General features: G+C 45.6%; 1 protein-coding gene across 2 annotated transcripts in view; it reads right to left on the reverse strand.

The window, feature by feature from the left end:
• The window catches only part of NCDN (neurochondrin), a 75,093-nt gene that overhangs the window by 23,703 nt on the left and 33,027 nt on the right, over nucleotides 1–18,363 (reverse strand). For both annotated transcript variants that reach the window (XM_085647986.1, XM_085647987.1), the window contains exons 5-6: nucleotides 12,554–12,766; nucleotides 9,957–10,099 (exon numbers count right to left, since the gene is read on the reverse strand). In XM_085647986.1, coding sequence (XP_085504112.1) covers nucleotides 9,957–10,099; nucleotides 12,554–12,766 — 356 coding nt within the window. The remainder of the gene's footprint in view (nucleotides 1–9,956; nucleotides 10,100–12,553; nucleotides 12,767–18,363) is intronic.

Here is an 18,363-nt window from a genome sequence, read left to right on the forward strand (position 1 = left end):
GGGGACTGGTCGGCCTTGGTCCTAGCAACATCCTAGGACCATAGTGAATGTTTCAGGGCCTGCTAGTGTCCCTTCGCTTTTGCTGGACCCTTTAGGGCTGAAAGGCTGGGCTGTCAACACCCTTAACAAGGGCTATAGATACCAGCGTTAGTGAAGACCTCCCAAGGTCTGTGGCTTTTACTGTTGATTTCTGGGCTTCACTCAGTCACAGTGCTCCTTCTTACCTGGTTGGTGGCCATCTTTCCTCATTTCTATCTCCTACAGCCAGGTTGCAAGCAGTTATTTTTACCTCAAGGAGGAGTTTGGGGGTTATTATGAAGAGTATGTGCATTATTTCCCGGTTACAGATGACTTCTGCGACACGGAGGATGCCTCCATAGTCACGGCGGTCTCCGATGCAAAGGCCCCTCGGCCCTATGACCTCCAGAGCCAGCAGCGTCCACCCTCGCACCACGCAGAGGTGGGCCTAGATGTCTTTGACAGGCTTAAGAAGGTGTTTCTGTGGGCCAATCCCCCCCGCTGCCAGAGGGCCCGGCTCACCCCCTGCGGGCTTGTGGGCCTCGATGCCTCTCCCTCACCCTCTGAGGGTTCCCCTGCAGAGTCAAATGGGGATTTCGAACCATGACCAGTCCTGGCACCCTTCCTCCAAAGTGACCTCTGGCTCACGTCCTGCTACGGACGCCCCAGAGGGAGCCCAGTCAGACATTCTAGAGCACAAAGAGCTTTTGCACCTCCACTCCTCGCATTGGGTCACCTGTGATAAAGTGGGCTGATATTTGGCCAGTAGGCTGTGCAAGCAACTGGACCGAGAGGTCTGCTTCTGGCACAGGGCGTAATGTCCCCAGCCTTCCGTGAAGGGTAAGGTTGAGGTCACGCCCGAAACAGATTCTCGTATGGCCACTTTCTTGGCCAAATACATCAAGGACTCCAAGAAGGACATCAACCGCTCCTAGTGGTCATGTCAATATAAGCTCTTGGATATTACCGGCCCTTTGGTAAATATCTTTGATATGGCGGAGGATGCTTATGCGTCCAGCGCTTTGATTTCCCCAGATGTCGAATCTAGTTGGGCCCAAAGAGCGATTATTTTTCTTGGCAACGCCAACTACGCCATTTCCACGGAGAGGCGCAGGTCATTGCTCCTAAGTTGGGGGAATTGGCCATGTCAGAGGCAGGTCAGGTTGGCCAAGGCGGATTCTATAGCTATCCTTTTGACAAAGGGCTTACCAGGTTTGTGTTCATGTTCAATTCCCCAGACAATGACTGTTAGACTTGGCATCTTTTGGTGTGTTTTCCCTGTGTTTTTGCTTTCTGACCTTCCGGTTTTGACTCTGTTTTTGCTGGCGTAGTGTTTCTGTGCACTTTTCTCACTGCTGATCAGTGGTAAAGTGCAAGAGCTCCTATGGTAAATTGTGTTACGGATTGGTGTTTCCACGATTGGATATTTGATTTACTTGTTAGTCCCTAGTAAAGTGCACTGAGTGTGCCAGGGCCTGTGAATCAAATGCTGCTAGTGGGTCTGCAGCACTGATTGTGCCACCCACTTGAGTAGCCCTGAAAAGGTAAATCAGACCCGCCATTGCGGAGTCTGTGCGCAGTTTGAAACTGCCATGTCGACTTGGCCAGTGCACACACTTGCCAGTCCCTCACCTTCCCTTTTCTTACATGTCAGCCACCCCTAAGGTAGGCCCAAGGTACCCCTGTGTCCTGGGAGTTGTGTATGTGAAAGGTAGGACATGCTCTGGTGTGTGGCATGTCCTGATAGCGAATTACGGCCAATTTTGTTTCTCGCTATTGTGAGGCTAACTGTTCCCCATAGGACAGAATAGGGAGTTTGTTTATAACATCTTATAAACATTACTGGCCCGGGGAATTAGGTAGGAAAATAAAGTTTAGTATGCCTGAACTCAGAATCTAAAGATGCATATTTTAGTGAAGGTGACTTTTACATTCTGTGTTTGAAAATACCACTTTTAGAAAGTAGGTATTTTCATGCTCAGTCATCCTGTGTGCTCTGCTGGAATGTGGATTGCCTGTCAGGGATTTGAATGACAGAAGGCTGGAGAGCACGAGTGGCTCCAGATAGTCTAGGTGGGTCAGGACAGGGTTGAATAGACCTGGGCTGCAATTGGGGAAGGGGGAGGAGATTTCCTTGCACCTCAAAGGGCCTGGTCTGCCCCTGACCATGCAGTCTCCACCTCCTGCCAGGACGTCACACCAGAGAAGGCAGAACTGGTTCTGGCTGGGCATCGACACTTTCTGCCTAAGAGATCAAAGGATTTTGGGATATAAATATTGGGGCCCGGACCCCTGAATATTAGAACTCTTTTGGACCAAGAAGATAGCCAAGAAGAACAGCTGGAGAAGCTGTGAGGAGCATCTACCACATTGCTGTGTGCTTTGCTGTGTTCGCCTACAGTGGCTGCTTCTGTCTTGGGCAGTGAAAGGACTGGACTGAACTTTCTGCAATCTACTTTTGTGAGTTTCTCCAAGGACTTGAGGTAAAGCTTGCCCCCTTTTCAAGAAGTCTCAGGAACAGCAAAGACTTCAAGCTCTTCTGCCCTCAGCACTGGGGACAGTGTGTTTTGTGCTGCAACTGAAGAAAAAGCAACCCAACGCCGTCTACAACGCCTCTGCAGACTCCGTGGCCTTAAGGCACCACAGAGGGCACCGACGCAACGTGACACTGGTCTCACCGACAACGCCATCTGACGCCGCCACCGAGCCGCCGCTTGCACCGCGACCTGAGGGCACTGCACGCCGCACCGCTGAACTTCGCCCCGCAGCACCAGATGCCTGCTGACGCCAGCACTCCTGACTTCAACAGAGAGGAGTTCGATCTGCAACGCGTGTGACAACAAGGTCACAGACGCCCTGCATTTCTAAAAGGTACTGTTTGCGGGTCTTCCTGACACCGTAGCTGGCCTGCGACGCTGCAGTCAGCCACAACTGTTTGGATTTGTTTGCTCACGACACCGTGATAGCCCCGGACGGAGCTATCGACATCAAGGTACTGTTTTTCAAGCATATTTTGATAACTGAAGATTTTTAAGTACTGTATTGTGGATTTGTATCGTTTTTAGTGTTATCTTAAGTATATAAAAATATTGGATATTTTTCTAAACTGTTGTGGTGTCGTTTTGTATTGCTTACGCTGTATTACTGTTGGTTATGTGCAAATGCTTTACACACTGCCTCTAAGACAAGCCTGACTGCTTGTGCCAAGCTACCAAGGGGGTGAGCAGGGGTTATTTTAGGAGTGTAACTCCCTTATCCTGACTAGAGTGGTGGTTTCCGCCTGGCTTTTGCACATGCCTTAGCCTACCAAAAATCCCATTTCTAACAAGGACCAAATCGACTGTCAAGAGTATCTTTAATGCATGGGTTTTCACAGGGCCCTGCTAAGGTAGGGGGCGCTCGGCTGGTAGTTCCTCTTATTCTGCCTCTGGCAGATGCCAACCATCCCAGAGAGGACAGTGGCAAGATTCTTCACAACTTGGGGAATTCTACCCTACCAGAGGTCAGTCACGCCACAGAGGCTATCGCAATGGGCCCTTCGGTGGAGGAGCCGCCAACTCCCATGGTGAGTTTTTAATGGTCTCATGCTGTCGCTTGGGTGATCGCCTAGCACAGTTTATAGACAACTGGCGGACTCATACAGCAGATGCATGGGTGCTTCAGACAGTGCAAGGGTACCAGATGGAGTTCTATGTGTCTCCGTTTGGGCTGTGACCCGCCCCCCCACCCCCCTTCTCTGGCTGAGCGTCCACTGTCATTCAACAGGAGGCCCAGGAGCTATTATTCAAGAGGGGGGGGAGGGTTTGTCCTTCCACTGTACATCCCTCAGGATTCTTAAGAAATCTATCTTGGGTGCAGAAGTCGGATGGGGGTCAGTGCCTGGTGATAAACTCCAAGAATTCAATGTGCGGCTGGTATACAATCACTTCAAGATGGAGGGGATTCATCTGCTCCGCGACCTCCTTTGGCCCAACGATTGGACAGTCAGGCTGGACCACAAGGATGCGTACCTCATGGTCCCGATTTTCCCACCACATTGCCGGTTTCTCCAGTTCCAATGGCAGAACCATATTTGAAAATTCACCTGTCTTCCTTTTGGCCTGTTGTTGGGCATCTTGGTGTTTCACAAACGTTCTGCAACCAGTGGTAGAGCACCTGTGGACATTGTTAATGAGAATGATAGCACCTGGACGATAGGTTGTTCATGGACCAATGTCCACAAGCCCTCTTTTGCCAGCTTCGAACGGTGGTGGATCTACTTCAACTACTGGGCTTCGTCATCAACCAAGCCAAGTCCAGTCTCTCACCCTCCCGTTTAATCACCTTTCTGGGGTTTGCAAACAATTCAGTGGAATCCACGTTGAGCCTGCCCTCCTGGAAGATGGTGAAGATCCGGCACAAGGTGCGAAGGATGCTAGAGAAGCCACAAACCTCCCTGCACCAGAAGGCCAGGGTGGTGGACCTATTATCATCCGCCATTTTCCTGGGGCCCCTTCACTTTCTGGCCCTGCAACAGCTTACGGCATCCCACCTTTGTCATGACCTCACATACTCCCAGTCTGTTCCCTTGTCTGACGAAGCCAAAGAGGAGCGCAACTGGTGGCTCTCCCATATGGAGGCGTTTAAAGGTTGCACCATTATTGGCTCACAACTGGATCTAGTGATCGAGGCAGACGCAAGCGGTTCGGGCTGGTGGCTCATTGTGGAGACTTCAACACCAGCAGAGGATGGTCCTCAGCAGAACAGTTCCTCAATATCAACTGCCTAGAGTTGATAGCAGGTTCCTTTGTGGCCCGGCTTTGGACCAGTACCCGGGTGCATTCCTGTGTCCTTCTCAAGATGGGCAGCGTGGTGGGGGTCCGCTACATCAACCATCTTTGGGGCCAAGGCACTTGCGGATCTGGCTAAGAATTTCTGGGAATACTGCCTGGAGGATCGGGTTTCAGTGACGTCAGAACATCTCTTGGGATGGACCAACCAAATAGCGGATTGGCAATCCTGTCATCTTCAAGACTCGAGTCTCTGGCAACTGTTTCCACCAATGTTCCAGTCCCTTATTGCCCTGTGGGGCCCCTTCACAGTAGACTTGTTAGAGTCATGCCTCGATCATCAACTGCTCACGTACTTCAGCTGGAGGCCGGATTCGGGAGCAGCAACGACAATGCCTTTCTCCAGGATTGGTCAACAGAGCTGGGTTACGCCTTTTCCCCCCACCCCCATTTGCCATGATCATGAGGCTGACTACTTAGGTAAGCTGGCATTAGGCGGATTTGGTGGTGATCACTCCAGTGTGGAAGTCGGAAGTGTGGTTTCTAGTTCTTGGCCTTCTCCAATCCGTCAACACCCATTTCCTCATCTCCTGAGCAATCCCGCAGAGAACCCTTACCCACTGGTGAGAAATGGCAGCCTCCCGCTTATGGTTTGGAGGATTACAGGTCTTGGTCTCAAGTCCCAGACCTTTCGAGAGACGCAGTGGACATCCTGTCTCGAGCCTGGGCAGTTAGTACGGTCAAATGTTACCACTCGGCCTGGTCTCGATGGATGGGTTGCTGTCAGCAACTTAGTTTGGATGCCGTGGGGCAGACATTGTTCACGTCCTCAACGTCCTAGCCTCCCTCACTTCAGATGGAATGGCTTATCGCTCAGTAAATACATTTTGGTTGGCGATCTCAGCAGTCCATGTGGTGGTCGCAGGCTTCCCTTTGGAGGGAACACCCTTTGGTGGAACACCCTTTGGTCAGTAAACTGCTCCATGGGATTCATTATCCCTTCTGCCAGAGCTCATGTACTCCGTTCCTTTGGGACGTTAATCAGGTTTTGAATTGGTCGGATTGGCCTAGTAACAAATACTTTTCTCGGAACCAGCTATCGACCAAGGTGGTCATCCTTCTGTGTCTAATCTCTTGCAGGAGAGTGCCGGATGTCTGAGCCCTCTATGTTACGGGATGTTCCTTTACTCTGGATTGAGTCAGCTTCCACAAGACTCTTCATATTAGGAGTCTTTTACGGACACACCCAAGTTGTGTGTTGTAAGGTGCATACAAAGGCCTACGAGTCCATGATGGCAAAGCTGCGACCTCACGGGGAAAAGCAGCAGCCGATTGCCTTGAGTAAGCCCTTTAGGGCGGTCGCCTCCCCGACCATCGCACGATGGGTACGGTGGATTATGCAGGAGGCTGGCATTGACACAAAATGTTTGGTGCTCACTCCGCTAGGGGTGTGATGGCCTCAAAAGCCTTTGCTTTAGGTGCTCGCTTGGAGGATATTCCGAATTCAGCAGACTGCTCTTCAGATTCAACCTTTAAGAGGTTCTATTTCAAGCCAGTCTCCTCCATTGCGTCTCTGACGGTGGAAAATCTTCAAACTAGCTAATCCTCGCCTCCAGGTCCTGACATAATATGAAAACTTTCATTGATTTCGTAACAGAAGGTTTTAATTCTACTAAGAACAAGGAGGCGAGGATTAGCCCACCCGCTGATGAATAACGACCTGCTCACGTTTTCAGATCTAATTATTGGTTTAAGTAAACGTTTTTCCTGGTCTGTGTTATGGCGCGCTTGCATTGTGGTGCTTAGATTGTGGTTTTTACCAGTTAGGTACTTAATTGAATTAATAGGTGCTCTCTGAATTACAGGCACTGAGTCTTCCAAACAGGAGTGAAAATCTTCCACGGTCAGCTTTGTTGCAGGAAGAAAGAGGAAAATAGAGGAGGGACAACACCAGTTACAGAGGCTGGAAGCTGGAGGCACCGGATTGGATGGACTGTTTTTTTGTTGGGAACTTAATGGTTATCCTGGGAACATGGGAAATGAAGTCTGTCATGTGTATTGGTTATCATGGCTGCTATGCAAAATAAAGAATAAAGTATAGCCTAATCCTCCATGTCCTTAATAGAAATAAACTTTAGGTTACGAAAGCTAGGACATTTTTCATTCAGCAAGGTAACCCCCCCAGCCTTCCAGATGACTGTCACAAATGTCTTTCCTAGACAAGTTACTACCCTACTTGGTTCTCAGAGTGACTATAGATGATAGGTTTCAAGGTACCCCTGCCCATCCAGTGCTGAAGATCAGAAAAGGAAAATGTTGCTTAACACTGTAACTGTTGGTGTATAGCTTGTAGTGCTGTAGAATCACATGTTGTGCACACTGCTGCCATCTAGTGTTGGGCGCAGAGATTTGCGAGAGGTTTTTCTTCGAAGAAGCTTTCGGTCTCCAGATATCACCAGACTCCTCCTTGAAGCCCACTATGTATCAGGACAAAAACTCCACCTCAGATGTTTATTATTCTCAAAAGGGGGAGTGTAGTAAGTGGAGTAAGCGAAGCAGGATGGAAACTGTACGGTTGCATTGTGAATGAGTATACAAGTTGAGTGAAAATATCTGAAGCATGAGCGTGCATGTAAATGTAAAGCAATACAAGCCACAACCCAACAGTTGATAGTAATATGTTCTGTTTGTAGCATGTACTGCTGTAGATCACATGCTCTGAACAGATTATAAGGCAATAGACTTCTCCTAAAGAGCCGGTGACTAGTGACAAAAAGAGGTTGATTTTTTTGAATAAGGCTGTAAGTATAGTTTTCCCAACTTGAACCTGTCAGGCTTGCATGTCCATACAATATCTAGTGAAGATGTGTGGAGTTCACCAATATACCCACTAATGGTATTTTACCCAGAAAGACAATTATAGCTTCGTTCTTCATTGCATTCTGTGCTGAGCACACATTCTACAAAGTTATTTTCTCCTTTGCATTGAACCCATTTAACTAATCTATTTTGCCAGGCCCGTCTTTCATATGCTTTTGCAAAACCATCGAAAGGTTCCTTTGTCTTGCAAGTGGATTTTGTTCTGTCAATGCAAAATATTATTTTTTTAAATCTAATGTATGCAATTCTGTCTTTGCCACCATCTCTGGGAGTGGAAAGAAAATTGGGAAATCAAGAGACTTATTTACATGAAAAAGAAAAACCACATTTGGCAGAAAACGTAGATTTGTCCTCAGTACATCTGATTCTCCATGAGCCTGGATGAAAGGGTCCTCTACTGTTAATGGCTGCAACTAACTAATCCACCACAAGGAAGTTAGTGACAAAAGGAATGCTACATTACACGAAGGGTATTGTTTACCACAAGAGAGTAGTGCCTCAAAAGGCCAGCCCCATGAGTCTAGTAAGCACAACATTGTGGTCCCACGTAGAACCAATGGTGTTCTTGAAGGAATTATTTTTTAAATTACCGCTTTGAATGCAAACGGAATCTTAAACAGAGAAGTGTGTTGCCCATTTTGCATATAAGCAGCAACCCCTGGTAAATGTAGGCGAACAGATATGTATGCTAACACAGAATTCTGAAGGTGCAACAAATAACAGAAGTCTTCAACGGCTCTGTTTGTTTATTAAAGGAAGGACCAAAATGCAGCCGCTTTGCTGCAAAATATGCATGTGCCGTAGGCTTGCGTGCCTCATGCAGAAGTGCCAGATCACTAGATTTATCTTCTTGAGGTTTGGATGTATGTTTTTGAGCCATGTGCACCACTAATGGACCAAAAGGAACATGACATCTAGTAATTATCCAATTTGGAGAAGCTTTTTCTATTATTTTAAAACTCTGGGTGTGACCACCCTAGTCTTCACTAGTTCTTTAAAGTTCTCTGCCATAGACTTCATAATGCTTCTAAGCTTAGGCAATAACTGGACAGACCTTTCAGTTTTCAACAATGTCTCAACTAAAAAGGTCTCCTCTTCCTGCACAACATTTAGCTTGACCGTATGTTGTTCTGCAACCCTCTCAATAATAGAATGCATGCGCTCAAGTCATTTGTGTGCGAGGCATTAACTGGATATTGTTCATGCTATAATCGAGGATCTGCATTATATTGCTCCAGTAGAGGGGTCCGACTCCTGCTGTGAATGACGCTTCAACATTTTTCACAATTTCAGATGGCTATATCATTTCCTCTGGAACCTTGAATTTCAGTATCAAGTCACTCGACGCAGAGGCAGGAGTCAAGGATATTTTAGGCGTTAACTTTGAAGTAGACTTCAGCACCAATGGTGCCTCTGAAACCATTGTTTCAAGTTGAGGTGGAGTGTTTGCCTGAAGCACTAAGGGTTTCAGCAAAAAGTCACGAGATACCTGGAGACCAACAATTTTGTCTAAGAAAAATGACTATTATGTCCGCACCCAAAACTATATAGCAGGAGAGTGCAGAGCATGTGATCTACAGCAGCACATGCAACAAATATTTCTATTAGAAGTCCTTAGATGCATATCCTCATTAATTTGAATTTAACAAAGCGGATGTGCAAGAGGTCATTAACTAACCCACCATTCCAATAGAAATATGGCAACCCCTATTTTGAGGCTGTTTTACCATTCCAAACCTTGGCCATCTCCTGGGTAAGGAAAAAAGTCCTCTCTAGATTTTGAAATGCACCTTGCGGCAAAATGTTGCATCATAAATAGGTCTCCCGAGCAGTCTACAGAAAAAGGGAGCATTTAAATCTATACCTCTTAAAGTACCAGAAGCGGTTTGTCCTGCACTCTCTGCCCCCATCACTAAGGGAGCCTTGGGAAAGGGGCACACTAATTATTGTAGCCAACACGAAAGATCAAATACTAAACTATCCAGAAGTGGAAAGAGAAATAGGGTTCAAAAAGAATGGATTGGGTATAGGAAATAGGGCTGGAAAAGAATGGCTATATAGGAAGCGGCTGCCTAGAAGAGGAGGGATTTTGCTACAGTCTGCTACATACACAAACATTTCTCAGTTATAACCCAGGGGATACTAAGGTTTCAAGAAAATAATCCTATAACAAAGTTATTTGAGCCTGGGTGAGAGTGCAGTTGGGAAAATCCAGTAAGAATCCACACAGCCATTCTGAGAGTGTGCAGCCAGTCCCCACATCAAATCCAAAACAATGAAGCATAGTACCTGGAGAGTCCGCAAGACTCCTTGCCATCATAAGGCCTAGTGTGGCCATATTGGCTGCTAGTGTAAGGTGCTCCCTCTTCATCAGAAGAGTCTGGAAGGATGCCATCAAGGTGTTCATCAAGGAAGAAAAACAAGCTTCACGTCTGTACAGGGAAAGACAAGAAAAATGAACAGACACCATAAGACAGGGCAATGGAACTGGATCTCAACATCACTCCCACCTGAACATCAACATGGTCACGGGTTCTTACCGGTCAAAAAGACAAAAACCCCATACAGGATCACAAATGGGAGGTAAATGATGACTCAATCATAATCTCTGAATCCAGCTCTCTGCTCATTACAGCATGGAAATGTACTTACAAAAAAACCTGGGCCATAAGGTTGGTGAGGGGGACGGGGGACGTCATTCATGCCAAACAATCACATATCAATCCCACCCTTGCTACAATGTTAGTCCGCTGGAAACTCTGGTAATGATCCACAGGCTGCAGCCCGAGGAGTGTGCTGCAGGTTCAAGACACATTTTTCCAGGAACATCGCACTCTAAACGCAAAGGTTAAATTGAACATATATTTTGCTACTTGTATTGCATAACATTACCCTAGAATCAGATTATAAACACCCCAGAGAAGACAGCGTTATTAACCTGAATCTCAAATGCAAAAGAGAAGGCAAATGCAACTCCTATTTTCTTCAACAGCAACAAAGGAAAATTGACCTAAGATTGAAACCAAGTCCCTTTTGGTCTTAAAAGCAATCAAAAAAGTATTGGGAAAGGCCAGCGTAAGGTAGTTCATTTTCATGAGAGTTAAACTGTGATAATTGACATTCATCCAGCAGTATATGAGATGCTTCTAATCTTAATCTCGAAATCAGTGGAAAAAACAATGGAAACGTGCCAAAGAATGTAAGCAAAGACATCTACAGCAAGGTACATGAAATGAGCACCAGATGCTAATTTGTCACAATGAAAGACTGCGAAAGTAATTTGAAGATTTCAAGGAAAAAAAGCATTGTAAACTAATCTACATCACCTAAAATCAAGGGAATGCCCACATTCAGCAATATTGTTCATCATTTGGGGCAAACAACTGTCATGTTTATCAGCTTAAAAATTAGAAAAGTCCTAAAAACTACAAGAAAACCTATATGAATTTCAACAAAATAAGTAGGAAAATTTTTTAAGGCATGTAATCACACTATAAATACATATGTGCATTGTGCATTAAAAAAAAGAAATCACCTTGTAAGTGCTTTATTGACTAGAATCACATTATTTTAAAAAAATCCTTTGCATGACTCAAGTGTCTTCACTGCGAGGCCCTTCTCTATTTGACCCCTAAAATATCTGGTCAGATCTCAATATAAGATTATGTAATAAAAAGCAGGTTTTTTCATTTATCTGTTTGCCAAGGCAGTCGTGCCCTAAGTTAACTATAGCTTGCGACCTCGTCATACACTGCCAATTACCCAACATATTACATCAGTCATGACATCTTTGATACTATCAGTGTAACACTTGCTGTAAAATTATTGATGAGAAAACTGTGCATGGCGGGGGTGCGAGTTATAGTTAATTGAGACACCAAGTTATAACCCAGAGCTCTCAACTACTTTCTTGCATAATTTATGCGTCACTCTGAAAAGGTATTGTTTTGACTAATACCAAGTGCTCCCTTGTGTCTGTGCAAAACTAAACCTCTCTGAAGAGTTATAATGATAGCAAACCACCTGTCATGAGTTGCTTTTTTCCATTCCAGGTTAGCTTGGAATGTATTTTATTAGTCCAAAGCTGTAATACTGTGCCTATCATTTTACAGCTTGGTGTGGATGACACTGTGCTAATCCTATGATTAAGGATTTTGCTGTAGAAATGGCAATAGACTTTGTCCCTTTTGAGCTCCGTGTGGATGGCACCGTGCTAATCCTATGCTTAAAACATTGCTAAAAAAACAGACATTTGAGGCAAGCAAATTCAAAGTGTCACTGGTGTTGTAGGGTGCTCTATACAGGAGCTGCTGTCCACCGAAACTTGGGAACTACCCAGTGTTCTCTGCTTCTATTTTTTGCATAATGTATGCATCACTCTAACCCTGAAAGGGTATAGTTTTAATTTATATATGATTTGATGTGTTGGGTTGATTGATGCACTGCTGGGATTTATTGCCTACAGAGTCTCTACATGGAATTGGACTGGTCTGGTGAGGTGAGGTGGGGGGCAAGGGAAGGGGAAGTTATTGAATAAGCTGGTCTATTACGCGCATGTCCCCTCTGGGCAGGTCTATTTACAAAGGAGTTATATTTCATTAAATTGAGGATTGGGATACTGAAAAAACAAGGTTAAAGTTATGGTTGGCTTTGGCTACAAAACCTCAACGTACATTTAAACTAACAATGAGATTCATATAAAATAAAGTATGGTAATAGAGCAAAACTAAAACTACTTAAGGTCGCAAATTATGGTTAGCTCCACAACTCCTAATTTGCACTACAGCCATGCAAACCCTGACTATGGGCAGGTCCCTGTGCCCGACTCACCGCAGGCAGTCATCCTCCACCTCATATGGTCTCGAGCTGCTTTACACCCAACTTACTTGATCAAATCTGGTGTGGTGACGGCAAGGTTGAGAAAAATGCCACAGGTGGTTTGCAGGCTGTATTCCTGGGATGGAGGCAACTGTGCAGTGGAGAACAGCTCCCACTGCAGCCGGAAGTACTCACAAAGTAGAGCTGGCAGTCCCTGGGATATCAGAATACTGCGTGGGGCATCTTCTGCCGTGAGGTGGTACAGGCCTGGCAACAGGAACCTAGGAGCAGAAGGAAATACAGACACTGCTCAATCAGGACACGTTAGCAGTTTGAGAAATCACAATCTACAAAACGTTTATTCTTTTACTAAGAAACAATATCCAAATGCAGAATGGCTCTGTGATTTTCTTATACAACTGACATCTAACTTGGAAAAAAAATTGTGAACGAGGAACTGGAGTCCAGTGGAAAAATGACAGGAACCAGAAATAGAGGTTTTAACTCTATCTTTTCTACCTGTGGGAAATCACTGGATATTTCTGTGCTAAAGCTGGCTCATCTGCCAAAACAGTGTGCTTCAAACGAGGCTAGGGACTAGTTATTAGCACAAAATATAGTTGGAAATGTAAATTTTACAGATTTTTATAAAACGCGCAATGATCAAGAGACAAGTGAATGGTGCACAGCATATCAAGAAGAGATTACGACTTAAACGTTGTATGAAAAAAGGATTCCATATAATGGTTTTTGCACCCGAAGCATACCGGGAGACTTTCTACACTGAATTTCCCCCATAAACAAAGATGTGCTGCCCCGTAAGGAAGGCACACTCCAATTCCTTTTGGTGCATATGCCCTGAATATCATAATCCAAAGGCACTGCAGCTTTAACCATAACTGTGCGAGCCAAAGAATATGTGTTAAAGGCATCCAGCGGTCAAACATAACCCCGATTGTGGCTTAGTTCAGTATATTTCAATTACTTGGACAGAAATGAAATTTGAGACATGTTAATTACTAAATAACAAACATTACTTGGCCTTTTCCAACAATGTAAGCTACATGACACTGACAGATCTGGCCTCTTTTCTTTGTCTGTCTCACCTTAGGATTCCGGAAGCCAGGTCACAAACTTGTCTTTACTCTGCCTACTTTAGCGGTTTGTCAACTAGGTTTAAAGACCGTCAAATGCGAAGCCATGTATTTGGGGCACTGAAGACCAGCTCAAAGAATGGAAGTTGAGATTTGGAAGGTCACAGAAGTGGGCGAGTTATATCACACCCCCTCAAACAAAGAGCTGAAGACTGCAGCAATGAGAACAAAGAGAATGCTGAGGTGCAAAGAGTGAAAACCCAGCAGTAGAAACGTGTTACAACCATGCACAGCAAGGGTGATGCCTCATGTGGAGAACTGTGTGCACTTCTCAACTGAAGAACAATTTTTATATGGCTTACTGCACCTTTGACATGCCCAATAACTGTAAAAAAACTAATTTATTGGTACTCCAGTTACCCGCTACTTCATAGGTAAGGAAGGCTGAGTTGGCTCTTCCAGGTTTTGAAAAGTGTTTAACTTCATGAACAATCCTGCATTTCTTATTGTGTCCACTTCTGAAACCTCATCTGAAGTAATGTAACTAATTCTGAAGTTAGTCTTGGCGGATTGTGATGAATCGCTAGACTTCATCTAAAATACTGCCTGTAGCGTTGGAGGCCACATGAGAAATGCTGTATCTCTTCTGGGTCAAGTATGCAATTACATTTCTGAGGCTTCACTTACAGCAATGTATGCAGTCCTTGAAGCATCACTGGCAGCATTTTGACCAACCCTAATGGCCTCACTTGTAGTACTGGGGTAAATTCTAGAGGCCTTGGCTACAGTATTGTGTCCTGTGCTCAAGGACTTGAATGCAGTACTGTGACTAGTTCTGAAAGATTTAAATAAAGTTAAGTATTGAGGCAGTTCTATAGACCCTACCCGCAGCATTAGGTCCTGTTTTGGGGGGTAGAGGAGGTGATTACTAGTTGTTCTGCGTCCAATTTTGGAAGCCTCATCACCAGACAGCAACTTACACATTGCATTCAGTCTGAAGGTTTGAATCCACAGGATCTAACTGACTCAATACAAATATGTACACTCTAAAAGAAGGGATGACTCTTTTAAAATCAATGAGCATGTCTGGAATGTTGGTTAGAAACTGCTGCCATTCCATTTAACTTCTAAATTCAGCATTAAAATGCTTTCTTCCCCAGTCCAGTGCAGGTCTGTACTGTGCCTTCTAATCACCCTGGCTCAGTAACTGATAGAACCTGGATGGCTGTTTGATTTGGTCAGGTGCCGTGCCAGGCCAAGAACAATGTGACCCAGCTGCTGCTGTTTTAATGGAGCACCCGCCTCCTCTGCACACTAACAAGTTCCGGGTCCAGTATCCTGCTCAGTGCAGAATCAAACAGCTAACTAGAGGCTACAAAAAACAGGAGGCGGAGTTGAACACATCATTTTTTAATATGTTAATTGAGTACACAAAGTGCTTGCTTGCCACTTTGGAGGCTTCAAGCTCTTTGAAAAGAAGAATCAAAGAACTGCAAAACTGAAAGCCATTCAGGGCCCCAGGCCACATAGTCTCCACTAGTTAGACCGCATTCGTGATCTCGGAGACCTCTTGTTACCAATTCTTTTAAAAAGCAATGTAAAGACCCCGATGTAATAACTGTGATGTAAAGTCACTCATATAGTTAAATGGCAGTATACCTTCTGTGAGAATTCTGCTAAGCTCTTCTGCTACAGTCGGCTCAGCAGAGGCCCTATTCCCAGCTTACACCTTGTTGCAGTACAAGATATTGCTTTATTTTGGGATTTTCCTGTCTCGGACAGCTTAGGCAACATAAAGTGACCCAGCTATTATCAACTACTATCTTTTAATAAAGAAAAGTCACTGGTGTGGTTCATTAAGCTTATTCTGAGATCAACAACAGAACACGACTGCAGCAGCAGCAGTAGTATTGTGGCATTCTGATGTGGTGGTTTAGATGACTATCAACCTCGTATTGAATATGCTCAAGCCAAATGCCAAACAAAGGAAGCAAGGAGTCAAACTAAGTGGGGAGGGAGCGTGGTGGGGGCAGATGCTTCTGGAAGACAGGGAATGGACTGACACAAAGACCTGTGAGCAGGATGATCTGAAACTCTGAGACGGGAGTGTAAAACGAACAAAAAACAAACGGTAAGCAGGGAAGGATGTTGCTTAGCAGTGAAGAAGCTCAGAGGTGCAACACTGTAAAAAGTTGTAGGGCGTGAAGTCGCATAAGGAGCAAGAAGGGAGGATAGAATGAATGGGTATTTTTGTTAAATTAAATACAGGTTCACAGATGTTCTCTGTGAATTAAGAATATTTTTAATATTGCGGGCGCTGCCTGTGGCCAAGGTGCCAGGCGCGGTCGGATTTCCGTCGGAATTTTACCAGATGTATGCGGCGAGGCTGGCGCAGCCCCTACTCCAGGTATAAGAGGAGGCATATGAGCGGGGACTATAGCCCCCAACCATGCAGGAAGGGGAGAGTTGTAGGTTTTTAAAGCCTGAGGGGGGGGTGGAGCCCGAACCTGGCAGCCTATTGCCCGCTCACCTTGATGAACTCGGACAGCAAAACATTGTGTAAAGTTTTGGCGCATCGTTTGGCTCCATGGTTGCACCACTTGATCAAGGAGGACCAATGTAGTTTTATACCCGGTCGTAATACTGGTATGAACAAACGGCAGCTAACACATGCCCTGCACGAGGTACAACACAGGGACGAGAAGCTGGCCCTGGTATCCATAGATCTCAAAAAAGCCTTTGATACGGTTGACTGGGGTACTTGCTGGAAGTACTCGGGAAGATTGGGTTCGGGCTGCGATTTCGGCGTTGTATAGAACTTCTGTTCATTGAGTCGTGCACCCGGGTCCACATGGGCCATATTCGTTCTGAGGGTTGCCCGCTTGCGGCGCGGATCCTTCTGCTGGCCATCGATCCATTGGTAATATGGGTGCATAGAGATCTTGAGCAGTGGGACATCCGGATCAGTCACTTCACATGATATCACTATATGCAGATGATGCCCTTTTCTATGTTGCCTCGCGAGGCGATGCCAACTCTGCTGAAGCTCATGGAGGACTTCGGTGTGTACTAGGAACTGCACCTTAACAGATGTAAATCTTTGCTCTTCCCACTGGCCTGCCTGGCTGCCCTACCTTTGGAGCAACTTCCTTGGCTTGGGCTGCGCTGGGAGACTGTACATTTTCGATACTTGGGGGTTCAGGTGGCACCTGAGGACTCTCAAATATTACACCCCAATGTGCACAGAACGGTCAATGCGTTGGGACAGTCGGTGTCCTTTTGGAACAAACTGCTGCTCTCTTTGATAGGTAGACTGGCGGTGTGCAAGATAATAGTGCTGCCGTGTTGTTTATATATGCACGAAAATTAGTTGCGCCTTATTCCCATGCTGGTATTTAGGCAGTTGAATTCTATACTGGTATCCCTCTATTGGGTCGGCCGTCGCAGCATAGTGCCCCTGCAAATTTGAACCAGCAGTATAAGGGGGTGGTGGGGACTTGAGGCCCCTAGAATGGATTTTTACTATTATGCGACTCGCCTTACAACATGCAATCTGGTGGCTAGATGAAAGGGAGAGCTGGAGGGGGAGAGCTGGAGGAAGACGCTGCTGAAGGGACGAGTTCTGCTGGATAGACACCCGACTGAGCTGAAGGAGGGAGCAGGGGTCCCGGATGACAGGCCGTATGTAGTCAGGCAGACCACGAGCACCTGGTAGTGTTTCGTGGAGAGGATCTTGAGACGCACTCCGTTCCATCGGGAGCTTCCAGTATGGATTCTTGCTCTGGTGCGGAAAACGATGGACATGCATGGAGGGAGATTGCAAACAGATGGCAACTTATACCCAGGCGAGACATTAATCGCCTACGAACAGGCCTGTGAGGAATTTGGGGCTGGGGCACTATCTCCATTATGCTTGACTATCGAACCTGTTTAAAGCAGCATGCCCTGTGTATCCGGCCATCCCACAGACAACACAAATGCTGGAGATAATGCTCACATGTGGTGCTGGACGCAGACTCATCTCTCTCCTTTATAAGGCAATGAGGGATGAATCAATGCCCCCTGGAGTGGCACGGGTCTTCGTGTGGAGGGGTCATGCTGCACTGCTTGCAGCGATAGTTTAAAAATCCAAAAAGAACAAGATAGCTTACAAACTCCAGCATCTGCTGTTGGTAGTAGCGAGATGTATAGTTGCCATAAAGTGGATGGGCAAGCGTACTCCTGAGACTGAAGTGTGGCTGAGGGATGTGAGTGAATGGATGCTGGTGGATGAAGTCCATATGAAAGCCAGTCGCAGGGATGACAAACTAGAAAAGGATCTCAGCATGTGGAGGGAGCTTTGTAACATATTCCTAACAGCTGACTGGAATGAAAGCAAACAGTATGAGTCAGGTATGACTGAGGATACGACATAGGGGGAACTGGATTGAGTATTCTGTCAGGCTCCTCGATTCCTAATGCTTTGTTATATCTTAAGTCGATAGGGGCCCAATCTAAATATGATATGCTGCTGTACTATCCACCAGGACGTGCTGTTCAACGCTGTACGCCTGTTGCATATTTGTTGAAAAGATAAATAAAGGTAATAAAAATAGAAAAAAAGAATATTTTCAATAAATAAAAAAAAAGGAAGATTGACGTTTTCTTTAACCAAAGAAGGGGGAAATGATAGGTCATATGTGATATTCTCTATCCGCCACAAACTTCTCTGAATACGTCTCAATCCAAAAAAATAAAATGGCTGTGCCGGATTGAAACCAAGAAACCGACAGTATAACTAGCTC

The sequence above is a fragment of the Triturus cristatus genome, chromosome 3_2 (genome assembly GCF_964204655.1).
Source record: "Triturus cristatus chromosome 3_2, aTriCri1.1, whole genome shotgun sequence".
Classification (NCBI taxonomy): Eukaryota; Metazoa; Chordata; class Amphibia; order Caudata; family Salamandridae; genus Triturus; species Triturus cristatus.